This window comes from Monodelphis domestica, chromosome 7 (genome assembly GCF_027887165.1).
Source record: "Monodelphis domestica isolate mMonDom1 chromosome 7, mMonDom1.pri, whole genome shotgun sequence".
NCBI lineage: Eukaryota > Metazoa > Chordata > Mammalia > Didelphimorphia > Didelphidae > Monodelphis > Monodelphis domestica.
The window spans coordinates 154,403,180-154,429,532 of record NC_077233.1 but is presented as its reverse complement, the minus strand read 5'-3'; the positions used below and the strand labels follow the sequence as shown (position 1 = coordinate 154,429,532).

The window sequence follows — 26,353 nt, the reverse complement described above, 5'->3', positions numbered from 1 at the left end:
TCAGTTTATCCTTCTAGTATTAGTTCTGTGACCGTGTATAATGTTCTCTGGGTTCTACTCATTTCACTGTTCGTTACCTTGTATAGTTCTTTCCAGGTATTTTTTTTTTCAATCTTTACCGTCCGTCTTGATATCAATATTGTGTATTGGTTCCAAGGCAGAAGTGTGGTAAGGGCTGGGCAATGGGGGGTTAAGTGACTTGCCCAGGGTCACACAGCTAGGAAGTGTCTGAGGCCAGATTTGAACCCAACATCTCTGGACGTGGCTCTCAATCTTCTGAGCCACCTAGTTGCCCCCTCTTTCCAGGCTTTTAAAAAATCAATTTGGTCATTGTTTCTTATGGTGCATCAAATAGTATTCCATCACAATCATCTCCCACAATTTATTTAGCCATTCCCCAAAAGATGGGCATCTCCTCAATTTCTAATTCTTTGCCACCACAAAGAGAGCTGCTATAAATATTTTGGAGCATATGGATTCTTCTACTCTTTCCCTTATCTCCGTGGGAAACAAACATAGCAATGGTATTGCTGGGCCTAAGAGTATACACAATTTTATAACTCTTTGGGTAGAATTCCAAATTGCTCTCCATAATGGTTGGATCAGTTTACAGCTCCACTAACAGTGCATTAGTGTCCCTATATTTCCATATCTGCTCCAATATTTGTCACTTTGCTTTTTATCTTTTTAGCCAGCCTGGTAGGTGAGGTGATATCTCAGAAAAGTTTTGGTATGCATTTCTCTAATCAGGAGTGATCTGGAGCATTTCTTTATATATCTATATTTGGCTTTATTTTCTTCATCTGAAAACTGTCAGTTCATATCTTTTGCCCATTTATCAATTGGAGTATGATTCTTATAAATTTGACAAAGTTCACTGTTCACTATATATTTTAGATATGAGACCTATATCTGATGGGCTATCTATAAATTCCCCCCCCCCTGCAATTTTCTACATTCTTTCTAATCCTGATAGCATCTATTTTATTTGTATAAAAACTTTTCAATTAAATGTATTGAAAGCTATCAATTTTACATTTTACAATGCTTTCCTCCTCTTGTTGACTCATAAATTTTTCTCCTATTCATAAATCTGATAGGTAGTATGTTCCCTGTTCTAATTTATTTATGGTATCTCCTTTTATGTCTAGATCATGTATCCATTTAATATTTTCTTAGTGAATAGTGTTAAGATCTTGATCTATATGTAGTTTCTGACAAACTAGTTTCCAACTATCCCAACAATTTTTTCTAAACAGTGACTTGCTATCCCCAAATCCTGGATCTATGGGTTTTTTCAAATACAAGATTATTATAATCTTTTATGGTTGTTTGTTATATATCTGTTCTGTTCCACTGGTATACCTTTCTGTTTCTTAGTCAGTGCCAGATAATTTTGATAATTACTGCTTTATAATATAATTTAAAATCTTGTAGTGTTAGGCTTCCTTTACATTTTTTCATTAATTCCTTTGATATTCATGATCTTTTATTCTTTCATATGAATTTTACTATTATTTTTCAGACAATAAAATATATTTTGGCAATTTAGTTGGGATGGCATTGAATAAGTAGATTAATTTAGGTAGGATTGTCATTTTAATTTAATTGACTTTGCCCATCTATGAACAATGAAAACTTCACCATTTATTTATATTTGACTTTGTGTAAAAAGTGTTTTATAATTATGTTTATATAGTTCCTGGTTTTGTTTTGACAGGTCTACTCCCAGGTATTTTATCCTATTTGTGGTTATTTTAAATGGAGTATCTCTTTCTACCTCTTCTTGCAGGACTTTTTCAGTAATATATAAAAATGCTGATGATTTATGTGGATTTATTTTATATCATGCTATTTTGCTAAAGTGATCTGTAGTTTCAACTAACTTTTTACTTGATTTCTCTGGGATTTTCTACATATATCATCAGCAAACAAAGATAGTTTTAGTACCTCTTTGCCCATTCTGATTGCTTTGATTTCTTTTTCTAATCATTGTTATTGTTAGCATTTTGAATACTATGTTAAACAATATTAGTAATAACAGGCATCCTTATTTCATTCTTGGATCTTTTTGGAAAGGCTTCTAGCTTCTCCTTACAGGTAATACTTGCTGATGATTTTAGATAGATGCTTTGTATCATTTTAAGGAAAAAACCCATTTATACCTATGCTTTCCAGTGATTTTAATAGAAATTAGTGTTGTATTTTGTCAAAGGCTTTTCCCACATCTATTGATATAATTTTGCGGTTTTTGTTACTGATACTGTTAATTATGCTGATAGTTTCCCTTGTATTAATCCATCCCTGCATTCCTGTTATAAATCCTGTTTGGTCACATTCTGTGGCTACCTGAGTTGATCCAAGTATTGGTCAACACCCTCCTCAAGGGGGATTGTGTAACTGTCATAGGGATTGCAACACCCTGGGGGGGGGCGGGATTTATAATTATTATAGGGATTGTATAATTCTCATAAAACTTAAAAAATTTTTTTGAGAGAAAACATTCCAGGAAAGAGAGCTCAATAACTCTTTGAATCTAGAAGATGAATTATTTGAAGAAGGCACCATGAAGATGCCTGAAGAAACCTCTACAGCATCAGAAGACCCATAATGAAACATAGAGCATAATTGATTGAACTGTGGCAGGTTGTAACACTTTTATTTTGTATGTATACTCTTATGCTGAAGGGGACTGCCCCCTAATTGGCTTTTTGTCAATGAACCTAGCAATTATTGGTTTTGTTCTCTTTCCCCCTTATCCCCAAATTATTGTAATTTATAAGTTGGTAATGTTTACAATATCTAGTCTAGTCTTTCATATATATAGACTAGTCTTCCAAAGGATCTTGGGAATGATTGTGTAATTAGAATCTGATACCCTAAAAACTAATATCCCCAGCAAAACTATGATTCTCTCCACTCACTTCCTGTTGTTACGTGCTGATGTAGACAGGATATAAATTGGGTGGAAGTCCATCTCTCTTTCCTTATTGTTGTGGCTTTGGTGGAGTGGGCTGTTTGAGCAGGTAGAAAAACTTAGTCATGTGGTTCTATTTTGTCAGATAATAAACTTTATAAAAATAATATTTGAAGTGTTGGACATTAATTTAAATCTTACATTTATGGCCACATAATGGTCACAAACTAGTATTTTGTTTAGGATTTTTGCATCCACTTTCAATAATGAGATTGATCTATGATTTTCTTTCTCTGTTTTTGCTCTTCTTGGTTTAGGTATCAGCACCATATTTATTTCATAAAAGGAATTTGGCAAAACTCCTTTGGCTGTTCTTTCAAATAATTTGTTTAATATTGGAATTAATAGGTCCTCAAAGATTTTGTAGGATTTACTTGTAAATTCATCTGGTGCTGATACTTTTTTCTTAGGAAATTCATTTATGGCTTGCTTGATTTCCTTTTTTAAAATGTTTTTTTTTTTCAGGTATTCCATTTGCTTCTTTAATAGTCTATGCAGTAAGTATTTTATTTCTCTTTCAAAGTTAAATTTGGTTTCATATAGTTGAGCAAAAGAATTCCTATTAATTTCATCTTCACTGTTGTTATATTTATCCTTTTCATCTTAAATGCAAGCTGACTTGGTTTTTTTCCTCTTATTTTTCAAAAATTAGATTGACCAAGGCTTTATGAATTTTGTTGATTTTCTTCATAAAATAAGCTCCTGGATTTAAAAAATCAATTCAATGTTTTTCTTACATTCAATTTTACTCATCTCATCTTTAATTTTTAGAATTTATAATTTGGTGCTTTGTTGGGGAATTTAAATTTGTTTTTTTTTAAGCAGTTTTAAAAATTTAATTCCCTAGTCATTCTTTTCTTTAGAGTTATAAATTTTGCTCTAATTACTGCTTTTCCTGTATCTTATAGGTTTTGATATGTTGTCTCATTATTATTATCTCCTTTAACAAAATTATTGTTTCAAATAATTTGTTCTTTAACCCATTCATTCTTGAGATTAAGTTAGTTAATCTCCAATTGGTTTTTACTTTTTCTTTCCACTGTCCCTTATTATATAAAATTTTATTGACCCAATCAATGGTCTGAGAAAGTTGCATTTAATATTTCTGCTTTTTTACATTTAACTATAATGTTTTTGTGGCCTAATATATGCTCAATTTTTTGTGAAGGTATAATGTACCACTGAGAACAAGGTATATTCTTTTCTGTTCCCATTCAGTTCTCTCCAGAGAACTGATATTCTGATATCATATTTAACTTATCTAAGATTCTATTAATTTCCTTGACTTCTTTATTATTGTTATTTTGGTTAGATTTACCTAGTTTTGAGAGGGGAAATTAAAATCCCCCATTATTATTATTTTATTATTTATTTCCATCTATAATAGATTTCCATATGTAAAAATGTGGACACTATACCATTTGGAGCATATAGATTTTATATTGATAATGGTTTGTTGTCCAAGGTATCTTTTAACATGACATGGTCTCCTTGTTTATCTCTTTCGATTATATCTATTCTATTTGTAAGAGATCATGATTGTTATCTCTGCTTTTGTTGTATCATCTGAGGAATAATACATTCTGTAAAGCTCAGTCTTAAAGAAATTCTAAGGAATTCTAAGACTCAGAGGCTAGGAAGGTAGTGTTTCAGGCATGAGCAAAAGCCAGGGCTAATTAGTATTTTTGTTATGACAACTCTCAGAGATAATTTAAATAGATTTAATAATATTATTAATATCAATCATGCATATTATAATTATAGTATGCCATGTTATATATTATATAATAAATTACATATTATATAACAACACATGTTAATATTATATAGTGAAATAAGTTTATCATATTATAACATATATTATTAAATATTATGTAAACAATACTATTATAATAGTTGGTTTAATAGAATTGCAAAGGAGCTACTATCTGTGTCAATGAAGAGGCAATATAAGGTAGTTGATTGGATATTGAAGTAGGAGTTCAAATCCTGCCTCTGACACTGACAAGTTAATTAACTTCTCTAAATCTCAGTTTTCACATATATAAAATGAGAATAAGAAAATTTCCAGTACCTACCACACAAGGTTGCTGTGAGGCTTACATGAGAGAAACTATGTAAAACACTTTCCTTAAAGCATTATGTAAATGTCAGCTCTTGTACTGTTATTATTATTCTTTTTAATTTAGAATATTTTTCCATGGTTACATGATTCATGATTTCCCCCCTCCCTTTCCATAGCCCTTCCAAAGCTGACAAGTAATTCCACTGGATTATACATGTGTCATTGTTCAAAACCTATTTCCATGTTATTCATATTTGCAGTAGAATGATCTTTTAACATCAAAACCCTAATCATATCCCTATCAAACTACATGATTGGTGATATGTTCTTCTGTATTTCTACTCCCATAGTTTCTTCCTCTGGATATGGATAGTATTCTTTCTCATAAGTTCCTCTGAATTGTCCTGGGTCATTGCATTGCTGCTAATAGAGAAGTCCATTACATTTGATTGTGCCACAGTTTATCCGTCTCTGTGTACAACATTCTCCTGGTTCTGCTCCTTTCACTCTAGAGGTCTTTCAACCTTGAGGTCTTTCCAGTTCACATGGAATTCCTGCAGTTCATTATTCCTTTCAGCACAATAGTATTCTATCACCAACAGATATCACAGTTTGTTCAGCCATTCCCCAATCAATGGACCTCCCCATTTTCCAATTTTTTGCTACCATGAAGAATGCAGCTATAAATATTTTTGTACAAGTCTTTTTCCTTATTATATCTTTGGTATAATGGTATCATGGTATAACCAACCATGGTATGGTTAGGTCAAAGGGAAGCCAGTCTTTTAAAGTCCTTTGTGCATAGTTCCGAATAGCCCTCCAGAATGGTTGGACCAATTCACAACTCCATCAGCAGTGTATTAGTGTCCCAATTTTGCCACATCTCCTCCAACATTTATCACTTTCCTTTGCTGCCATATTGGCCAGTCTGCTAGGTAAAGTGGTACCTCAGAGTTTTTTTAATTTGCATTTCTCTAATCAGGAGGGATTCAGAACACTTTTTCATGTGCTTATTGATAGTTTTGATTTTATCATGTGAAAATTGCCTATTCATGTCTCTTGACCATTTGTTGGTTGGGGAATGGCTTGATTTTTTAATAAAATTGACTTAGTTCCTTATATACTGTTATTATTTAACACCTACACCAAAGAAAGCAAAAATCCTGCAGGCCTTAGCTTGAAAATATGAGCATATGTCTACAAATAATGTTTGCTATATTTACATATTATATTTATAAATATAACTATATGATATTTATAAATGTTATAACATATCTATAATTTTTATAAAATAAAAGTTTATTTTTCAAAATTGTCTAGTTCTACTAAAAAAAAACCTAATCAGGAGCTCACATTTCTATCATACTTAAAAGTTTGTGAAACATGATTCTATAGCAACCCTATGAGATATTGCCAGTAGTAGTTTTCCTATTTCATGGAAGAGGGAACTGAGGCTTAAAGAAATGAACTGACTTGCTCAGGGTCACACAGCCAGGTCTTCTGACATCCCAACATACTGGTTAACAAAGAGGACCACTGATGAACCAGAATGCATCCAGAGAGGGGGACCCAGAGTAGCATGGCTAACATATACTAATTAAGCACCTGTAAGAGTTAATTAGTAAATTGCATTAATTAGAGAACAAGACTGTTTAGGGGTAAGGAGGTCTCCAGCCAAGAGATAGAGGAGCAAAGCTTTCCAGGACTCCTTTAACCAACAGGAGAATTTAGAGTAGGTCAGACAGATGGAATTCCCAGAAACCCTTAGAGAAGGCAGTTGGGAAGAAACTACACTTTCTAGGTCAGACACTCAGAAGGTTGGTTCTTTCTCTGATCATCCTTGAGGAATTTGGTGGAGATTGATTTGGGAAAACACTGTGATATTCGGAAGAGAGTTGGAGAGCAGGTCATCTGTTGGAGAGAATGGCTGAGCTGTTCCTGTGACACTACTGGGGAGCAGCAGGGCCAGAAGGGGGCGGAAGAGAACAGCATCTTTGAACCTGTCAGCAGCTGAATCTCTCTGTGGCTGGAGAGGCAGAAGGAGTCATTAATCTTTGAAGAATATATAAGGAAAGGAATTTACTTATAAAATTAAATTAGCTTAGTCTAGTAAGATAGAAATTTTTTGTAGATAGTTATGAAGTCAGGTTAGATCTGATTTCATCAGATAAGAAGAATTTCCTTGAGGAAAAGATTGGGATTGGGGTTTATAGATAGATCATTTAGAATTAGGGTACATAGACCAATAATCAATATCATAAATCATTTTCCTTTCCCTGAATCTCTATAATTGAATAAATAGGGGTTTTAAAAAATAACCGATCTCCAGCTAAATTCTTCAACTGTTAATTTAGCAGAGTTCCTAAAATGACATCAACAGAATGTTGATTTTTAGCAATTTAAGCAATAGCTTATCAATAATGATCAATACCTATTAATAATAGATCAATATTCCCCATAACACACCTCTTATGCTAGATGCTAAGAATGATAAAATAATTTTTTGTCTCTGGCCTTGGGGAGTGTTGGAAAAGGGATGACAACAATATAAACATAAAATTGGATAGAATGTTGTATTATATATGACATCTCTCTTTACAACCTTCCATCTCTATATCTATTGATGTATGAAATGTATGACACATAAGGAGCACTTGAGGGATGTGAGCAAGCTTATCTTGGTGAAGAGAAAGTTCTTCAATTATGTTAAAAACTGTCAGTAAGGAAGAAGAATTAAGAGACATTATGGACAAACAATGTGCAAGGTCCAGATCTGAAAAGTAAAGTGGGCTGGATTGCCTTGGGGGTACTGATGAATAGTTTTAATGGTGCTAAGCTTCTCCTTGAAATAAAGTTCCATATTTTTAGTTTAATTCTTCTGGTGATCTCATATGGCTATGAAATAATACGGTGTTCAAAATATTAAAATTGTGGGTCACCCAAAGGGTAATGAAAAAGATGATGAATTTGAGTAGACTGTGATATATTACTAACAAGGAGTTGTGTGGACGAATTCATGATGTCATTTCAGACAATCTAGCTTCAGTCAGAATACGGGATCTAAGAAAAATGGGAAGCATGTGATTGGACTGAAGAAATGGCTATTTTTCTGAAAAAATATAGTTGGAGCTCTTTGATTCAAAACTGATTTAATCCTTAAATGGGATAAAAACTCTCTCTCCCCAACTTGTCTAGAATCTGGCATAAATCTAGGAATGTAGAAAAGATTATATATATTTTTCTATCTTTTGCAGGGGATAAGACACAGACCATGAAGACTTCTAATGAGGAGAAAATTATATAGAATGTAACCTGAATAGACTAAAGTAGCAGAAAATATTTAAGAACCTGTATATCTTCTGTGTTCTCTCTTTGATTTTTCAAAGATGGGCAGAGGAAAAAGTGACAGCATACCTACTTCCTCTTTACTGTCTGTCACTTCCTGTCTGTCTCTTTCTTTGGTCTGAAGCTCAGAAGTCTATGTAGTTTCATGTTAGATTAGGCGTGGCAATTTAATTCCATTCCATTTACAGGATTGTTTGCTTATCTACCTTGTGTCTTTAGGGATCTTTTGTTTGTTGGTCTTGACCAGTGATTTCATTGCTGTTGAGAATTTTGTGAAGAAACTCTGATTATTAATGTAGGTCAGTGGGGTCATCTATTCTTCAACTGATAGTCTAATAGAGTTGTTTGGGACAATGACTAGTCTAAGGTCTCCTAGTCAGAATATCAGAGGCATGACTTAAACTCAGGTTTTCTTGATTCCGAGGTCAACTCGTCATATCTCATGTCTCTCATCTTTAGGGTTCTGTACTGTATTCTCAATGCAAAGAAGTTGTATTGGATGGATATATGTCATTCCATTGAACTAGAAGGTTGTCTGAAAGTTTAAGTGCTTGATAATCATCCTTAAGTATATCTTTCCAAGTTTCTTAAGAAAAATGGTTTTAATGTGTTTAGTAATTAAATACTTTAAAGAATTATCCACAGTCCACTGTCTGATCTGATTAGTTTTGGAATGCCTGACTACTTTAAAGATAAACAATGCAGTACATATGCTTATTTGTAGGGGTAGATTGAATGTTACTTTCTTACTCTATTCCTTACATATGCAATTTTGTGGTTTTCTAAATGTACTCCAATAGATAAAAATAGAGGGGTAGATGGCTAGGTGGCTCAGTGGATAGAGTGTTGGGCTTAGATCCAGGAAGACCTGAGTTCAAACCCAGCCTCAGTAACCTCCTAACTGTGTGACCTTGGGTTAATTGCTTAACGTGTTAGCCACTGGAGAAGAAAATGGCAAACCACTCCGATGTTTTATCCATGACAATTCCCAAAGACAAAGGTTCAGAAGGTCATGAAGAGTCTGACATGACTGAAATGACTAAACAACAAGGTAAAAAGTTCTGTCTTTTTATATAGTCTGGACCAATCCAAGCTTTCTTAGCAAAAGACACTGTCCATTGTAAATGAAGTTTTTATATTGTACCCCAAGCAATCCCATTTTCTCATTTTAGAGTAGAATCTGTCATTGAACTTGTGTGGATCAACACACGAACTGAGAAGAAAAAAACAACAAAGACATGGCTCATAAAGTACTTTGGATATCACATTAAAAACAGACTGAACTTAATCACTAATTAAGATTAGCAATTGATAACTTAGTGTCAGAAATCCCTTGTTACCTTTAGCAAATGAACAGGATCTTGCTGTTCATGTATTCTTTGGACCTTCTTGGAAAGGTTATTTATAATGTTAATTCGTTCTTGACACAATTCCACTTGTTCATCATATGTTTTAAATGTCTTTTGGGTGTTCTTATCAATGAATTGCTTTGCAGTCATTTCCTCTTCATCAAGTAGCAACCGGAGTTCCGTAAATTTTCCCGTTAGCCAGATTTTGGCAGCTTCAGAATGTTCCTAAAAATAAAATGATTAAAATTTCTAATTGATAATCGATTTCTCAATTTGGGGAAGTGCCATGTACACACATGGCTAGCTAGCATTATGAGACAGGGATTAGGGTTGGGAGTGAATAAATACTTGGTTTGGGTTTGGGGGTGTATGTGGATGAGTAGGATGATGACTACTTTGAAATCTGGAGAATAAGAAACATTCCCTGAGCCATCAAATTCCCTTCTTAACAGATGGCAAAGCAATTTCTTTGGTCAGAAGGTGGTAGAGATTCCTTTCTGGAGCACAGGGACTGTTTTTGCTTTCATTTTGTCCCTTAGCACTTAACAGAATGCCTAGCATATAATAGGATTAAAAACCCCTTACCTTATTCTTAGAATTGATACTAAATAATGGTTCCAAGGCAGAAGAGCAATAAGGGTTAGGTAACTGGGGTTAGATCACCCAGCTAGGAAGTGTCTGAGTTTAGATTTGAACCCAGTACCTCTTATCTCCAGGCCTGGTGTTCTATCCACTGAGCTAGCTAGCTAGTCAGCTGCCCCATTAGATTCCTTTCTCAAGGGAAACAATGTCATCAAAGAGGGCCCAAATTACTTGGAGAACTGATTTATAATCACCTCTGTGAATCCCTCACTTCTCCTGACCTGTTTTTCTCGTTGCACTAATTCTCAACTCTGAATATTTCTTACCTTCCCCTTCCCAGCCTTATTCCTAACTCTTGGACTTCCAATCCATGCTGTCTCATATTAGAACTTCTTCCAGAGCCTTGGGGCCTCTTCACCTTGGAATATCTAACCATCCCTGTGGCCTTCTGAACATGGAACATTCCACTCTTTAGATCTTCCCTCTTCTCTAACTGGTGGGTGCTTTCTGCAGTCTCTATTTTGTGGAGGTGTCCAGAGTTGCCTTTATTCCCCTTCTGGTTCTCTTTAGGAACCTTTTGCCTCTCCCTCCTCTTTCCATGTATTGTCCTCCTCCATTAGAATGTAAGTTCCTTGAGGGCAGGGACTATTTTTCTTTTTGCTTGTATTTGTGTCTTTACTGCTTAGTATAATATCTGGCATATAGCAAGTCCTTTCTAAATCCGAACTTCCTCCCTCCCTCCCTCCCTCCCTCCCTCCCTCCCTCCCTCCCTCCCTCCCTCCCTCCCTCCCTCCCTCCCTCCCTCCCTCCCTCCCTCCCTCCCTTCCTTCCTTCCTTCCTTCCTTCCTTCCTTCCTTCCTTCCATTCCTTCCTTCTTGTTTTCTATAAAATATTGTAATAATTGAATAAACTCTTCTCATTTCCATTTATTTAACTATATATCAGTTCATACTAGTTTTCCCAAGTTTCTTTGAATTGTAATAGTTAAAGGGATTATAGAAGTTGAAGAAGTACAGGGGATAAGGAAGGTTTTGAAACAGGGAATGGAGAGTTGCAGGGATAGAGGGAATGTGGATGCTGGTGAGGTAAAAGGAGAGAGATAACCCTGCTGAGAGGCATCTTTGAAAAAATAGGTTCCTGAGAAATGGGCCAACTATGATAGCCTAAGGGGATGTCTTCTCTATTGACTGATGTTGAAGATACCCCAGAGCAGGTAAGCAGGGACCACAGAGGGAAAAGCCTCCCCCCAAGATCTCCCAGTAGGGGTTCGATAAGGACTGTTTATGGTTGAATGGCTGTCCTTAGGTTCAGTTCCCTCTATGACTCCTGGAAATGATAGTTCTCTTATCAGACTGTGGGCTATTTAACTCAAGATGAGTTTAATAACATGTTTGGATTGGGGAGGTATCAGGGAAGAGGGAATTGGCATTTCCCTAGGTTGGGTCTGAGTCTCTCTCAGTTTTTGAACTAAGGCAAGGCCTCAAAGGCTAGTGGAGGGTTTCTTTTATTCTTGTCTATGCTAATTTGTGCTAGTTTCCTTAAGTTCAAAGTTTTAGCAGTAGACAGCAAAAGGAAGAAAAAGTTCTGACCTTCAGAGCTGGTTGGGCTGGTCTCTTCAGGCTGAAGCCTGCCCCTAAAGATCGGCCTTACAGTTCAAACCGTTCCCCTTAAATCCTTTTGTTCCATGACAGGATCACAGGAATCCAGGTAGAGCACATAGTTGGAAAAATCAGGAATAGAGGCACGTCTATCCCGAAACAGGGAGAGAGTGCTCCTTCCAGTCCGAGGGTCAGGAAAGAGAGTCCTGGAGACCAACTGTCACTCTCCAAGTTGCCCCTCCCCACACCAGCTGTCACTGCTGTCCATCAATTTCACTCTAACCTTCCAACTGCTATGTTTGCTCCAACTCAGTGGCAGAAAGTTCAGAGCTTGATTCAGTTTTCCTTTCCACAGAATCTATCCCTTTAGTTGTCTTATGGTACAATAGCATTCCACTATAATCATATATTGTAATTTTCCCAGCTATTACTCAATTTATGGGTACACATTTTGTTTCCAGTTCTTTGCTATAATAAAAAGTGCTACTATAAAATTTTCTCATTTCCAATAATAGCTTCATGAATACTTCTTATCCCATTAAGCTAACTATAGCCTCTCTCATTGTTAAACATCTTTAAAAAAGTAGCCTACATCTGGCATCTCTGTTGCTTAAGTCCTACTTAATTTTTAACCACTTGCAATCTGGCATTCCATTGCTAAAACTGCTCCCTTAAAGCTCAATAATGATCTTCTGCTTATTAAATCCATTGGCATTGTCCTAGATTTTCCTTCTTGATCTTCATGCAGCACTTGGCCTTCTACCCATCCCCTCTACATACTTTTCATTCTCTTGACTTCTGTAATAACATATTCTTTATTCCTTTTATACTTCTTAACCACTTTCTCTCTCTGTCTCTGTCTCTCTGTCTCTCTCTCTGTCTCTGTCTCTCTGTCTCTTTCTGTCTCTCTCTTTTGGTTTGTATTTGTAATTCCAGTGGTGTAGGGTACTCCTTGTAAGGATACTCTCTCTATGCAGATTAGTAATTGTCCTGTAATTTATAGCTATTGAGTTGTCTATGAGCAACAGTGAGAAGTAAATTGACTGAGATCAGCTCTATCCACTGATAAATGCTGCTACTTTTCTGGTTCATGCCCTTCCAGAATTCTTCCTCAAAAGGACTTATTTAACATATACAGTGGATGGGTAGGGGTATTACATAGGCACCAGTGAAGTGTACAGGCTGTCCATCTATAATCCATAGCTCCCATGACATGATGTTATCCTTTTCAGGTCCTTTCTCTCTCTCTCTCTCTCTCTCTCTCTCTCTCTCTCTCTCTCTCTCTCTCTCTCTCTCTCTCTCTCTCTCTCTCTCTCTCTCTCTCTCTCTCTCTCTCTCTCTCTCTCTCTCTCTCTCTCTCTCTCTCTCTCTCTCTCTCTCTCTCAAAACTTACTTTCTGTCTTGGAATCAATATGCTGTATTGGTTCCAAGGCGCAGAAGAGTGGTAAAGACTAGGCAATGGGGGTTAAGAAGATTATGGGCATGTTTATGTTATATATAAACAAAATTTCATGTTATAATTTGTCTGAATGATGGTTAAGATGGAATCTATCTGGTTTCTCACTAAAGATTTCCCATTTATACATTATTTGTACAAAGTTTCAGCCTTAGATGAATAAGTAAATAAGCCTATCACCTATCCAATTGGAATGACAAGCCACTAGTCTATTTTTTGAGCCACCTGACAGGTTTTGGTTAGTATGCCTTCTATTCTGAAACCCTAAGATTCTAAAATCCCAACTAACAAGGCACATGAACTGGGGTGAAAATCATTTATACTGGGGCAGCTAGTTGGCACAGTGGATGCAGCATGGGTCAGGAATCAGGGAGATCTGAGTTCAAATCCAACTTCAGACACTAACTAGTGGTATGAATATATCACTTAACCCTGTTTGCATTAGCTTCCTCATCTATAAAATGAACCAGAGGAGAAAATGGCAAACCATTACAGTATCTTTGCAAAGAAAACCCAAAATGGGGTCATGAAGAGTTGGACAACTAAAATGACTGAACCACCATCATTTAAACTACTTCACCAAATGTTACACCAAAGGCTTCCTTTTTCTACTATCAATAAATTTTTGTTAAAAAAAGTATATATACTCAATAAATGCAGATTATAACATTTGATTTATCACTTGACTATTAATGTATTTGATTTGGGGTCTTGGTTTTATAAGATTACTTACCTACAAAAATGAGGAATATGGAAATGTGTTTTGCTTAATTATATATATATATTCAGTCTGTATTATATATATATATATATATATATATATATATATATATATATATATATATATATATATAATACAGACTGAATTGCCTGTCAACTCTAGGAGGGGAGAGGGAAGAAAGGAGGGAGACAATATGAACCATATAATTTTGCAAAGCTTATATGGAAATTTGTTATTAAAAGAAAAAAAAGTACATACTCAGGGTGATCTGCCCTCTGCCCCATCCTGATAACTTGGAGAATGGTTCCTTTGGCAGAATTGCAGGGTTCTACATTGCTCATAGACTCAGAGGTTGTTAGATGAGAAAAAGGATCTTGTTATCATTAAGTCAAGCTGGCTAATTTTATAGATGAAAGAATTGAGGCTGATGGTCAAAGGAATTTACCAAGGGCATAAAGCTAACTAGTTAAGCCAGGACTTGAACTCAACTAGATTCTAGGCCAAGGTTCTTAACCTGGAGTACTTGAACTTTAAAAAAATTTTTTTATAACTGTATTTCAATATAATTGGTTTCCTTTGTAATCTTATGCATTTGATGTATTTAAAAACAGTATTCTGAGCTGAAGTCCTGATACAAAGAGAGATTAAGAATCCAGCCTGCTCTAAGAATTTATGATACTGATATTTCTGGCTCAGAGGTTTGTGAATGATTGCCAGAGGAATCATCACAGTGATGGTTCATATTTAATTAAAACTCACAGGTTTTTTTCATATTAACTTGCTGCTTAGCCCCATTTCTCCCAGTTATGTGTGCACACGTATGCGCATGTGTATGTTGGTGTGTTTATCTCTAGCCACTGTGTTACTGTGCTGTCCCCTATCAGTAGTATTTTGCTGAAGTTCCAGGCTTTAATTCCCTCCTCCCACAGGGCATCAGGGTACATATGTGCTGGGAGCCATCAGGCCATGATGCCTTGACAGAGTCACGTGTGGTAGCTAAGGAGGCCACAGAGTGGTCCTTGGCAAGATGAACTGCCCACTCAGTCCCCCTTGCATGATATCTCTCATCAATATCCCTTTCCTATGGAATTGACATGATTATTATTCCCCCTAGGCTCAGAAGGAATAATGCAAGAGCAAAATGCCTGTGCCTGAATTCTCTAAAACATCTCCAAAAGATCAGATCCTCAAACCCAACCCTAAAAGACTATCATGGGTTAACTTTTATTTAGGTACATAATTCCCAGCAAAACTGCAGCTACAAGCCAAGCTCAGAACTTTCCCACTCACAGAAACTTATTCTCATGAAGCCAACACACAAATCAATCATAAAGGCCCATACAATACATACAGGTACACAACAGGTATATTAAGCTTTGTAAACCTCAAAATTCCTTAGACTTATAAATGTTGGAAATTTCACCATTGGGATATTTCATACTTGGAAAATTTCTTACTGATAGTCTATTGGAATGGGAACCCCATTGGCATGGAAGGTTCTTTCTCTTCCCTTCTTAAGATTACTTTAGGACAGAAACCCTTTGCTGAACAATGGAAAGGACTTTGACCTATGCTTAAGCATAGAACAGGAATTTCTTTGAGTCTTGATTGATTTTAGAATTGATACAATGGAGATACTCCACCCTATCCAGTCCTAATAGGATTGAGTAAGGGCTGCAGCCTAGATCAAAATTTAATTATTCTAATCTCTACCATACTCAAGTTAACAGGATTTAGAAAGGGCTGTAGCAAAGGAGTAAAGATTTAATCATTTGAAAAATATGACCTTCAACAGACATGTGCAAAAGCCAGAAACCTCTGGGCGGTCCTGGGTTAAGCGAGAGCCTCCATTGACAGGGAAATTGATGAAGAGTGATTGGTAGATGTGAGGACTGAGGGGAGGCAACTTGGATGGTTTCCTTAAAGATAGGAGGGTCTGAAGCTGGAGGTGGTTGAGAGGTTTTGGTCGGTGTGGTTCCTGGGCTCTGAGGAGGTTTGCTCTGAAGGAAGCTGAAGGTGGGGGCCTCTGAGACTGTTTCTCCATTTTGGACACGTGAGTAATAGGGACTGATCTCTTTCTTTGCCCCAGCTATCTAAGGGCTTGGGCCTTTTGGCCCAGCCTAAACAGAAGGGGTAATTAAGCCCTGTTCCCTTCTCTCCCTTTTTCTCTCTCTCTATCTCTAATTCCTTTCTTACTCCTATTGTAATTAAACTCCAAAAAAGGCTGACGGCTGACTTGAATTTTTCATTTAGGAATTACATAGCTGATTCCTTGGCGACCTTAAATTAATATATATCAGTCTTTTAAAGTGATTCCCTTGTTACATTGTGGCTGACCACACGGGAGTCTAAAGAATCCTCTCAATAAAACTTTTGAAATTCCTTGCCTTTTTACTATACTGTTTCACCACTTAGTCCTTTGTTTTTAACAAAAAACTCGGCTTAAAGACACAGCTGCTAGAACACGTGAGTATAAAAAACTTTTTCTCTTTTCTCCTTAAGTTAAATTGGAATCAGCAGTTTTTTCTTTTTCTTCCCTTTAATCTTAAGGGACAGCTGGGTAGCTCAGCGGATTGAGAGCCAGGCCTAGAGACAGAAGGTCCTGGGTTCAAATCGGACCTCAGATACTTCCCAGCTGTGTGACTCTGATAGACAGAAAACAGCTGTTTTAAATCTCAGCAACAGGACTCTAAAGTCCTGGCTGGAAGAACTGTTTCTAAATATCCTTTCCCTTAAGGAACAACTTCCTGCATTAAAAAAAAAAAACCCTGTGGAAAGTTTGTTGCTTTGCCCTGTTCCCCACGTGTTTTGTGAAATTACAAAATATATATATAAAAATGGGTACTACATTCTTTGACAATTATATGGCAGCTGAAGAAGTAGGGGCATTGAGGAATGAAGGATACCTCCAAATTTTTATATTAATAGGTACTGTCATTTTTGTACTCCTCAATACTATATTTAGAGATGAAAAAATAAAAAATATTGAGGATAAAATAAAACAAAATGAGGATAAAATAAAACAAAATGAGGATAAAATAAAACAAAATGAGGATAAAATAAAACAAAATGAGGATAAAATAGAAAATATTGAGGATAAAATAGAAAATGTTGAGGATAAAATAAAAAAAATGAGGATAAAATAGAAAATATTGAGGATAAAATAGAAAATATTGAGGATAAAATAGAAAAAATTGAGGATACAATAGAAAAAATTGAGGATAAAATAGGAAATATTGAGAATAAAATAGAAAAACTTGAGGACAAAATAGGAAATATTGAGAATAAAATAGGAAATATTGAGGATAAAATGGGAAATATGGAAGATAAAATAGGAAAAATTGAGGATAAAATGCAAGCCCAATTAGAAGATCTAAAAAGTTTCTTACAGGATCAATTGGCAAACAACCACTCTACCAGAAACAGACCTGTTTCTGAACCTTTGAATGAGGAAATTTCCTTCCCTGAAATAGAGATGGAAAACACCTTCCCTATAGCCCAGTTAACAGACTGCTTCTCTCGTGTAGTGCAAATCTTGTCTGAATTTAATCCCCAAAACCCTTCTCCTGCAATCCCAGCTTCTCATGTTCCTTCTCCTACAGAAAACCAAATTCCAATGCAAGGGAGATCTTGTCCTCCTAGAGAAACCTGTCCTTGTCAAACTGACCCACAGGTGCAAAATCCAACTAGAGGCCTGTTTCCTCTAAGAGAAGTACCTGAAATAGGACGAAATGGGGATGTGGTGACTTTAAGACATAGGATACCATTTACTCCCCAAGAAATAAATGAATTTACACGAAATATCCCCACATATGAACAAGATCCTTTTCTAGTAAAAAAAAAAGATGGGAGACATATTTTTTCAGTATAATCCATCTTACAAGGACGTTGAGAGCTTACTACAGGCTTTTTTAAGTGAATGTGAAAAAAATAAAATAATTGCTCATGTCAACAAAACCCGGGGGCGTAATGCAGCACATTGGCCATCTCAGGATCCCGAATGGGACTATAATAATCCTGAGGACTATCTACAACTATACCGTTGTAGAGAGGCCATCCTCACGGCCATGAAGGAATGTGCAGACAGTACAGATAAGTGGATGGAACTGGAAAAAATTAAGCAAAAGGAAAACGAAACACCCTCCAGATTTATGGACAGAATTATCGAGTTTGGGGACAGATACTTAGATTGGGACTTAACTAAAGAGAATAGTTTAAGACAAGTTAGAAGAATCTTTGTAAACAATTCTTGCAAAGTAATTAAAAATTATTTTAAAACACAATGCCCAAGATGGTCAGATATGGACCTTGAAGAATTGCGAAAAACAGCTATATATGTTTTTAAGGGAAACGAAGAAAAGGAGAAAGAAAATAATGATGACATGGAGGAAATGAAGAAAAAAATAAGATATTTAATAGATAGGATAACTAAATTAGAAAGTGGGCATGATAATGAACCAACGACAATTGCCCCTCTTCAGAAATCCAATTATCAATCCATTACTTGCCACTTCTGTGAGAAGAAGGGCCACAAAATGATGGAATGTAGAACCTTTCTTAAGATGTTTGGAAGGAATACACAGTTTAATAATGGTTTTAGAAATAATAACTATAGAAATTATGATAATGGTTATAGAAACCAGAATTCTAGAAATTATAATAATGACAATGGAAATAACTATAATGAATATAGAAATAAGAACTTTAGAAACCAGAATTATAGAAATAGGAATTGGGAATTTAATGACAATGCTCAAATTGAAGAAAATTTTAATGATAATACTCAACAATATATGAGAAATGGCTCTCATCCAAAAATTACTCGAGGTACTAATGACCCTCAGAGAGGTGCCCTTCAGGGGGGTGCCCAAGGAATATCCCAAACACAATGATGGTGCCCGGGGGGGGGGGGCTGGGGCACAGGAATCAGAGGATACAACTTTTGATTTCCCAGACCCTGATGTCCTACTACCCGTTGTCCCTATCCACTGCCTTCCCCATACTAATGAACCCCATGTTACCTTAAAAGTGGGTAACACCTATTATGATTGTCTATTAGACACCGGAGCTTCCTGGTCTGTATTAAAGAGAACACCTGATTTACAATGTTATTCTATTGGCTCAGAGAATGTAATGGGAGTATCAGGAATAACCCAAAGAGTTAAAAGACTTCCTCCTAGAATGGTGTCTGTAGGACCCCTAGAGGTACAACACTCCTTCCTTTTGATGCCTGACTCCCCTTTAAATTTGCTGGGGAGGGACCTTCTATGCAAACTCAGAGCCACAATAACCTGCTCCCCAGATGGCTCATTATCATTAGAAGTACCAGAGGAATCTTTAAATTTACTCCCTGTACTTCTCTCGGAAAACCAGGAGGCAAAAGAACCTTCCATTTTTGAAATACCTAAAGATATACTGGAGTCTCTTTGGGCCACATCTTCTGACGTAGGCTTACTTAAATCTGCTGTTCCTGTGCAGATAAAAACTAAATCTAGCCCACCTCCTTCTATCCCTCAGTATCCCCTCTCAAAGGAGGCAATTGAGGGTATTACACCAGTTATTAACTCATTAATAGAACAGGGAATAATAATCCCTTGCAAATCTGAATACAACACGCCCATCCTGCCAATTAAAAAACCAAAAAAAGGACCCGATGGCAAGCACATCTATAGATTCGTACAGGATCTAAGGGCAGTGAATAATCACGTTATAAAGAGACACTCCGTAGTTTCTAACATACATACTATTATTTCATCTATTCCTAGCACAGCTACATACTTTACAGTAGTAGACTTGTGTTCAGCTTTCTTTTCCATACCAATACATGAAAACTCCAGGCATATTTTTGCTTTCACCTGGAAGGGCTCACAATATACCTGGTGTCGGCTGCCACAGGGTTATGTCGAAAGTCCGAGCTTATTTGAGCAAATTTTGAGCCAAGACACAGATAATATAACATTTAAAAATAGCAAATTAATCAAATATGTAGATGATCTACTCTTGGATTCAACAGATGCAAAAACATGTCAAGAAGATAGCAAACACCTTCTTTTGGAATTGCACAAAAGAGGACATAAAATCTCTAAGGATAAAGTTCAATGGTGTCTCCAAAAAGTAGAATATTTGGGATTCATCTTGACTGCGGGTGCTCATTATATTTCTCCAAAACGAATTGAGAACATTCAAAAATTGAGTGCTCCTACCACTAAGAAACAGCTGAGAGCAATTTTAGGAGCAACAGGGTTTTGTAGACAATGGATTCCTTGCTATGGGGAAATCACTAAACCCCTTATAGCATTAACAAAGGATTCGGTTCCTGAACCCCTCAAATTAGAGCCTGAACACTTGTCAGCTCTATCAGATTTAAAAAAGGCTATCATGTCTGCCCCTGCTCTAGGCATCCCAGATTACAACAAGCCATTTATTTTATATGTGCATGAGCGAAGAGGAGTAGCCTCTGGTGTGTTAACTCAGACTTTGGGACCTTCTCAGCGCCCAATTGCTTATTATTCTGCCCAACTAGACCCAGTAGCAGCAGGAGCACCACCATGCCTTAGAGGAGTAGCTGCTACAGCCTTACTAGTAACAAAAACCGTTGATTTAGTATTGGGATGTCCATTAACAATAATGTGCCCACATGAGATTGAAGCATTATTGGTAAAACATAGAACACAGGCATTCTCGGATCAGAGAATTACAAGGTATGAAATAACCTTATTAAATAGTGAAAATATTACCTTGAAACGCTGTTCAACTCTTAACCCTGCCACCTTGCTTCCAGATTTACCTACTTCAGGAGAACCACTACATAACTGTGAAACATTAGTGTCCATGGCAGAAAAGCCTCGAGATAATCTCTTGGACACTCCCTTAGACAATGCAGATCTGATTTTATTTACCGATGGTTCCTCTTTTATGAGGGATGGCATACGTTACACTGGAGCTGCCGTAGTCTCAGAATTTGCCACTGAATGGTCAGCTTCACTACCTTCTAACATTAGCGCTCAAGGAGCAGAACTCATAGCTCTAAAACAAGCTTGTATAATTGCCAAGGATAAAAAGGCAACAATTTATACGGATTCTAGATATGCTTTTGGCATTTGTAACTCAGTCGGGATGCTATGGCTCCAAAGAGGATTTTTAACCTCAGCTGGAAAATCCATAGCTAATGCAGAAATTATTAATGAAGTTCTTTCTGCTCTCAAACTGCCTAAAGCCCTAGCTGTAGTTCATTGCTCTGCCCATACAGGTGGCTCTGATCCTGTCTCTAGAGGAAATGACCGAGCAGATGCCGCTGCAAAACTAGCAGCCATAGAAGGACCTGGATTAATTTTAACATTAACAACCACTGATAATTTAAATTTATCACTCTCCTATAATGAAAAGGAAGTGGAAAAATGGAAACAAAAATTTAAAGCAAAACAAATTAATGGAGTATGGGTGTCACCTGAAGGAAAACCCCTGCTCCCTAGAAGTTTCTATAACCAAACTTGCCAATCTATTCATAAAAATGGTCATTTTGGCACCCAGGGCATCGTGGACTCTGTCAAGAGAGTATGGATAGCCCCTGGTATAACTACTGTAGCCTCTAAAGTATGTTCAGCCTGCGCTATCTGCCAGGCATATAACCAACATGCATATCGTGGAAAAGCCTTTGGGGGACGTCCTCTGGCTTACACACCTTCTGAACATCTACAGATAGATTTCATAACAATGCCAAAGGCTGGACGTTATAAATTTTGTCTAGTAATTGTAGATCAACTAACCAGATGGCCGGAAGCATTTCCTACGACCCGAGCCACAGCAGATTTTGTTGCAAAGATACTTTTAAAAGAAATTATTCCTCGTTTTGGCCTACCAGCACGTATTGACTCCGATAGAGGGAGTCATTTTACCGATTCTGTCTTAAATCAAATATATTCTTGCTTGGGGATAACTCCAAAATTCCATGTTCCATATCACCCCCAGAGCTCAGGCCAAGTGGAGAGGATGAATAAAGAACTTAAGACTATGATTGGCAAATTATGCACTGAGACCCATTTAAAATGGCCTGAAATTCTTCCTCTGGCCCTATTTTATCTTAGAAGCAGGCCTAGAGGAGACTTACATATTTCACCATTTGAGATGCTTTTTGGACATCCGCCTATACAGGCTAAGCCTTTCTCCCCGGCTTATACATCGCTATTAGGGGGAGATATTACTATTGCTTCCTATATACAGGAGTTACAGCACAAATTACGTGAACTTCATGAATCTGGAGCTGCAGTACAAGCTGGACCATTAGACTTTTCTCTGCATGACCTGAACCCAGGAGATAAAGTTTATATCAAGAATTTCAAGCGAACTGGAGCAACTGAACCTTCATGGGAAGGACCATTCCAAATATTATTAACTACTCCAACATCTATAAAGATTGGAGAAAGAGACTCTTGGATTCACTGCTCACATGTGAAGAAAGCATCTTCTGCTGAGACTGATTGACTCTATCCTATCATATGAATTGTGACTCTATCTTATCATATGAATTGGAGATAATAATCCATAGACAAATGGATGCTGTTTTTTTTTCAAGAATATATTGAATTACTGATTTTTTTCTTATTTTTTCTTATTTCTTTTCTTTTATTTTTTATCAGAATATTTGATTTTTTTGTACTGTACTCATTTTTGTACTGAAGGTACACATAATTAATATTAATATTTTTTTCCCTGCAGTAATACAAGTTAATATATATACTCTTGCTATAATATCAATATATGCCTAAAAGCTTTAAACTATGGGAACCTGCCATTTATTGATAAAATATTATAGGACTGTGATAAATGTTTGTGTCTGATTCCAGGAAAAGGGATAAAAACAAGGAGCACAGACTAAACCTGAATAGTGCCAATAGAGCACACAAGAAATATTAAAGTGAGACTTGAGGTTGCGACGCTTAACTTATGTTTAAGTCGTAGGACTTCCTTGTATCTACACTCTTTTCGAAGTACTCAAACAAGTACAAAGCTTGACTATCATGCTGGCTCCCTATATCCCTGAGGAAAAAATCAGACAAGGGAATGACATTTCCCCATCAAAATAGAATTCTAATTCTTTTCTTCTTATATTATGGCAATTTCCTGTAGTCTTGGCTACAAATGGCTAAGTGAAATATTACTGCATTCTGTCCTACATACTTGTGGGATAGAAATTACTTTAAACTGGACCTATACAAGGTCTATTTTGAATTTTTCTTATGTTTTTTATTATTTTTCTATTCTTTTGAAAATTGACACATACACCCCCATAACTGAACATTGCATTCTGAGATAAACTTGATATTTTTTTTAAAAAAATACTTACTTCAGGGGGGATTGTATTTTAATTTAAAATCTAAGAATTTTTGAATTTTTTTTTGTTTGAGATTTTATTTTTATAAAAATCCAAGACTTTTGTTTAAGATTTTACTGTTATAAAAAATTTCAAAGATTTTGATTTTGTTCGAGAAAAGATCTTCAAGAAAGAAGCTTGAAACTTTTATATCCAGAGAATGAACTGTTGCAGAAAGATGCCAAAAACCTACACTTCATCAGGAAGATCAAGAATGAACTTTGGATGTGATTGATTGGACTGAACTTTTGATTGAACATTTATTGTAACATTTATGCCAAAAGGGACTGCCCCTAATTTGGCTTTCTGTCAATGCGCCTAGCAAACATTGGTTTTGCTTTCTTTTCTTTTCTATTTCCTCTCTCACTATTCTAATTTCTCTTAGAAAATTGAATATTGTGTATATCTTTAGTTAGAAGTGAATTTAGAACTACAAAATGATTATGTTAAATGATCAATGGGGAGACTAGTCTCCCAATGATCATCAGGGGGGATTGTAAACCTCAAAATTCCTTAGACTTATAAATGTTGGAAATTTCACCATTGGGATATTTCATACTTGGAAAATTTCTTACTGATAGTCTATTGGAATGGGAACCCCATTGGCATGGGAGGTTCTTTCTCTTCCCTTCTTAAGATTACTTTAGGACAGAAACCCTTTGCTGAACAATGGAAAGGACTTTGACCTATGCTTAAGCATAGAACAGGAATTTCTTTGAGTCTTGATTGATTTTAGAATTGATACAATGGAGATACTCCACCCTATCCAGTCCTAATAGGATTGAGTAAGGGCTGCAGCCTAGATCAAAATTTAATTATTCCAATCTCTACCATACTCAAGTTAACAGGATTTAGAAAGGGCTGTAGCAAAGGAGTAAAGATTTAATCATTTGAAAAATATGACCTTCAACAGACATGTGCAAAAGCCAGAAACCTCTGGGCGGTCCTGGGTTAAGCGAGAGCCTCCATTGACAGGGAAATTGATGAAGAGTGATTGGTAGATGTGAGGACTGAGGGGAGGCAACTTGGATGGTTTCCTTAAAGATAGGAGGGTCTGAAGCTGGAGGTGGTTGAGAGGTTTTGGTCGGTGTGGTTCCTGGGCTCTGAGGAGGTTTGCTCTGAAGGAAGCTGAAGGTGGGGGCCTCTGAGACTGTTTCTCCATTTTGGACACGTGAGTAATAGGGACTGATCTCTTTCTTTGCCCCAGCTATCTAAGGGCTTGGGCCTTTTGGCCCAGCCTAAACAGAAGGGGTAATTAAGCCCTGTTCCCTTCTCTCCCTTTTTCTCTCTCTCTATCTCTAATTCCTTTCTTACTCCTATTGTAATTAAACTCCAAAAAAGGCTGACGGCTGACTTGAATTTTTCATTTAGGAATTACATAGCTGATTCCTTGGCGACCTTAAATTAATATATATCAGTCTTTTAAAGTGATTCCCTTGTTGCAGCTTCAATATGCCTCAGTGACTCAATTTCACAAGCCAGTAACTCAGAAACTCCCTATTAAACCCTGAAAAATGACCAGTCTAATATTAAATCTGAATTGTGTTCCCAGTACCTTTCAACCTCAATGATACGATTATTGAATTGTCTTTTCAGAACTTTTGGTTAATTATTCCATTTTATTAAAAGTAATAAGTAATTTTCCTTGATTGTTTATAAGCTCAAAACTCCTCACAGGGTAATGAGAAAATTAAGCCACCTATGATGAAATAATTTATTTTGTGTGGAACCTTTATGCTGCCAAGAATATGGAATCACAATACAGGAATATAGAATGTTAATCAAGTGATTTGTTAAAAGTTTATGTATCACTTTTCCAATTATTTCTATTTAGATATGATTGTTAGGTAATGTATCTATGTGCCGAGAAAATGGGTATAAAAATAAAAACCAAGGCTGGGGATGGCAGAGCAGCTATCAGATGCAAAGCATTCCCATGACCATAAAGATACAGCTATCTTCCGTTTGTTATTTTTTTGACTGATCGTTCGCCACCTGTCGGGAACCCCTGGAATTGTGAGTGAGGCTGGACCTTGCCCATGGCACATATGCAATGTTTTTTGTGTAAGAAACAGGAAAGAATGCTGAGTAGAAAAGAGACTGAATAATGATGTTTATATTTAGCATTTCTTTTTCTTAATTTAGCACCTTTAAGAACTTTTGATCTAAGCAAAGATGGATCACATTGCTATTATTGCCTTGTTCAGTGTTTTATATTTCCTAGAATTACTGGGGGTAATCTGGTTGCCTCTAAACAAAAACAAAAAAACTTGACCCCTTCTCTTTAGCAGAGAAGTTACAAGAGATCACTGACAGCCAACATTGAGGTTGAGCTCCCTGAGGCTCCAGACCATGAAACTTTATTTTACTTATTTTAAAACCTCTTAGCTTCTGTCTTATCAGTTCTAAGACAGATGAGTAGCAAGGGCTAGGCATTTGGAGTTAAAAAGTGACTTTCTCAGAGTTGCAGAGCTAGGAAATGTCTGCTGAGGCCACACTGGAACTTTATTGACTCTTCTACCTAGTTTCTCCCCGACCCCCCAGACTATGAAACTTCATAAGGGTGAAAGAGACAAGGAAAGGGAAAAAGAGGCAGGAGGAATGAGTGCTAACTTGTCTAGTCAGTGGCAAGGAGTTGGCTGCTCCTTTAATTTAGCTTTGAACCTGTCCTAGAAAGTATGAACTGTCTTTGGCCAATTTCCCTCCATCCTGGCATAGTGAAGAGGATGCTAACTGTCCTATATAGGACTCAGGAGATCTACCAACTGTATTATCTAAGACAACTCATTCAACCTTGGATACCACATTTTCAAGTCTGCAAAACCAGAGAGTGAGATTGAAGGATTTCTAAGGTTCCTTCTAATTCTTAGGTCCTATGAATCTTATACTC

General features: G+C 36.4%; 1 protein-coding gene across 2 annotated transcripts in view; it reads right to left on the bottom strand.

Annotated features, from left to right (window-relative positions):
• TRIM14 (tripartite motif containing 14) overlaps positions 1–26,353 on the bottom strand; it is a 64,189-nt gene that overhangs the window by 9,134 nt on the left and 28,702 nt on the right. For both annotated transcript variants that reach the window (XM_001363555.5, XM_007498975.3), the window contains exon 3: positions 9,728–9,961. In XM_001363555.5, coding sequence (XP_001363592.2) covers positions 9,728–9,961 — 234 coding nt within the window. The remainder of the gene's footprint in view (positions 1–9,727; positions 9,962–26,353) is intronic.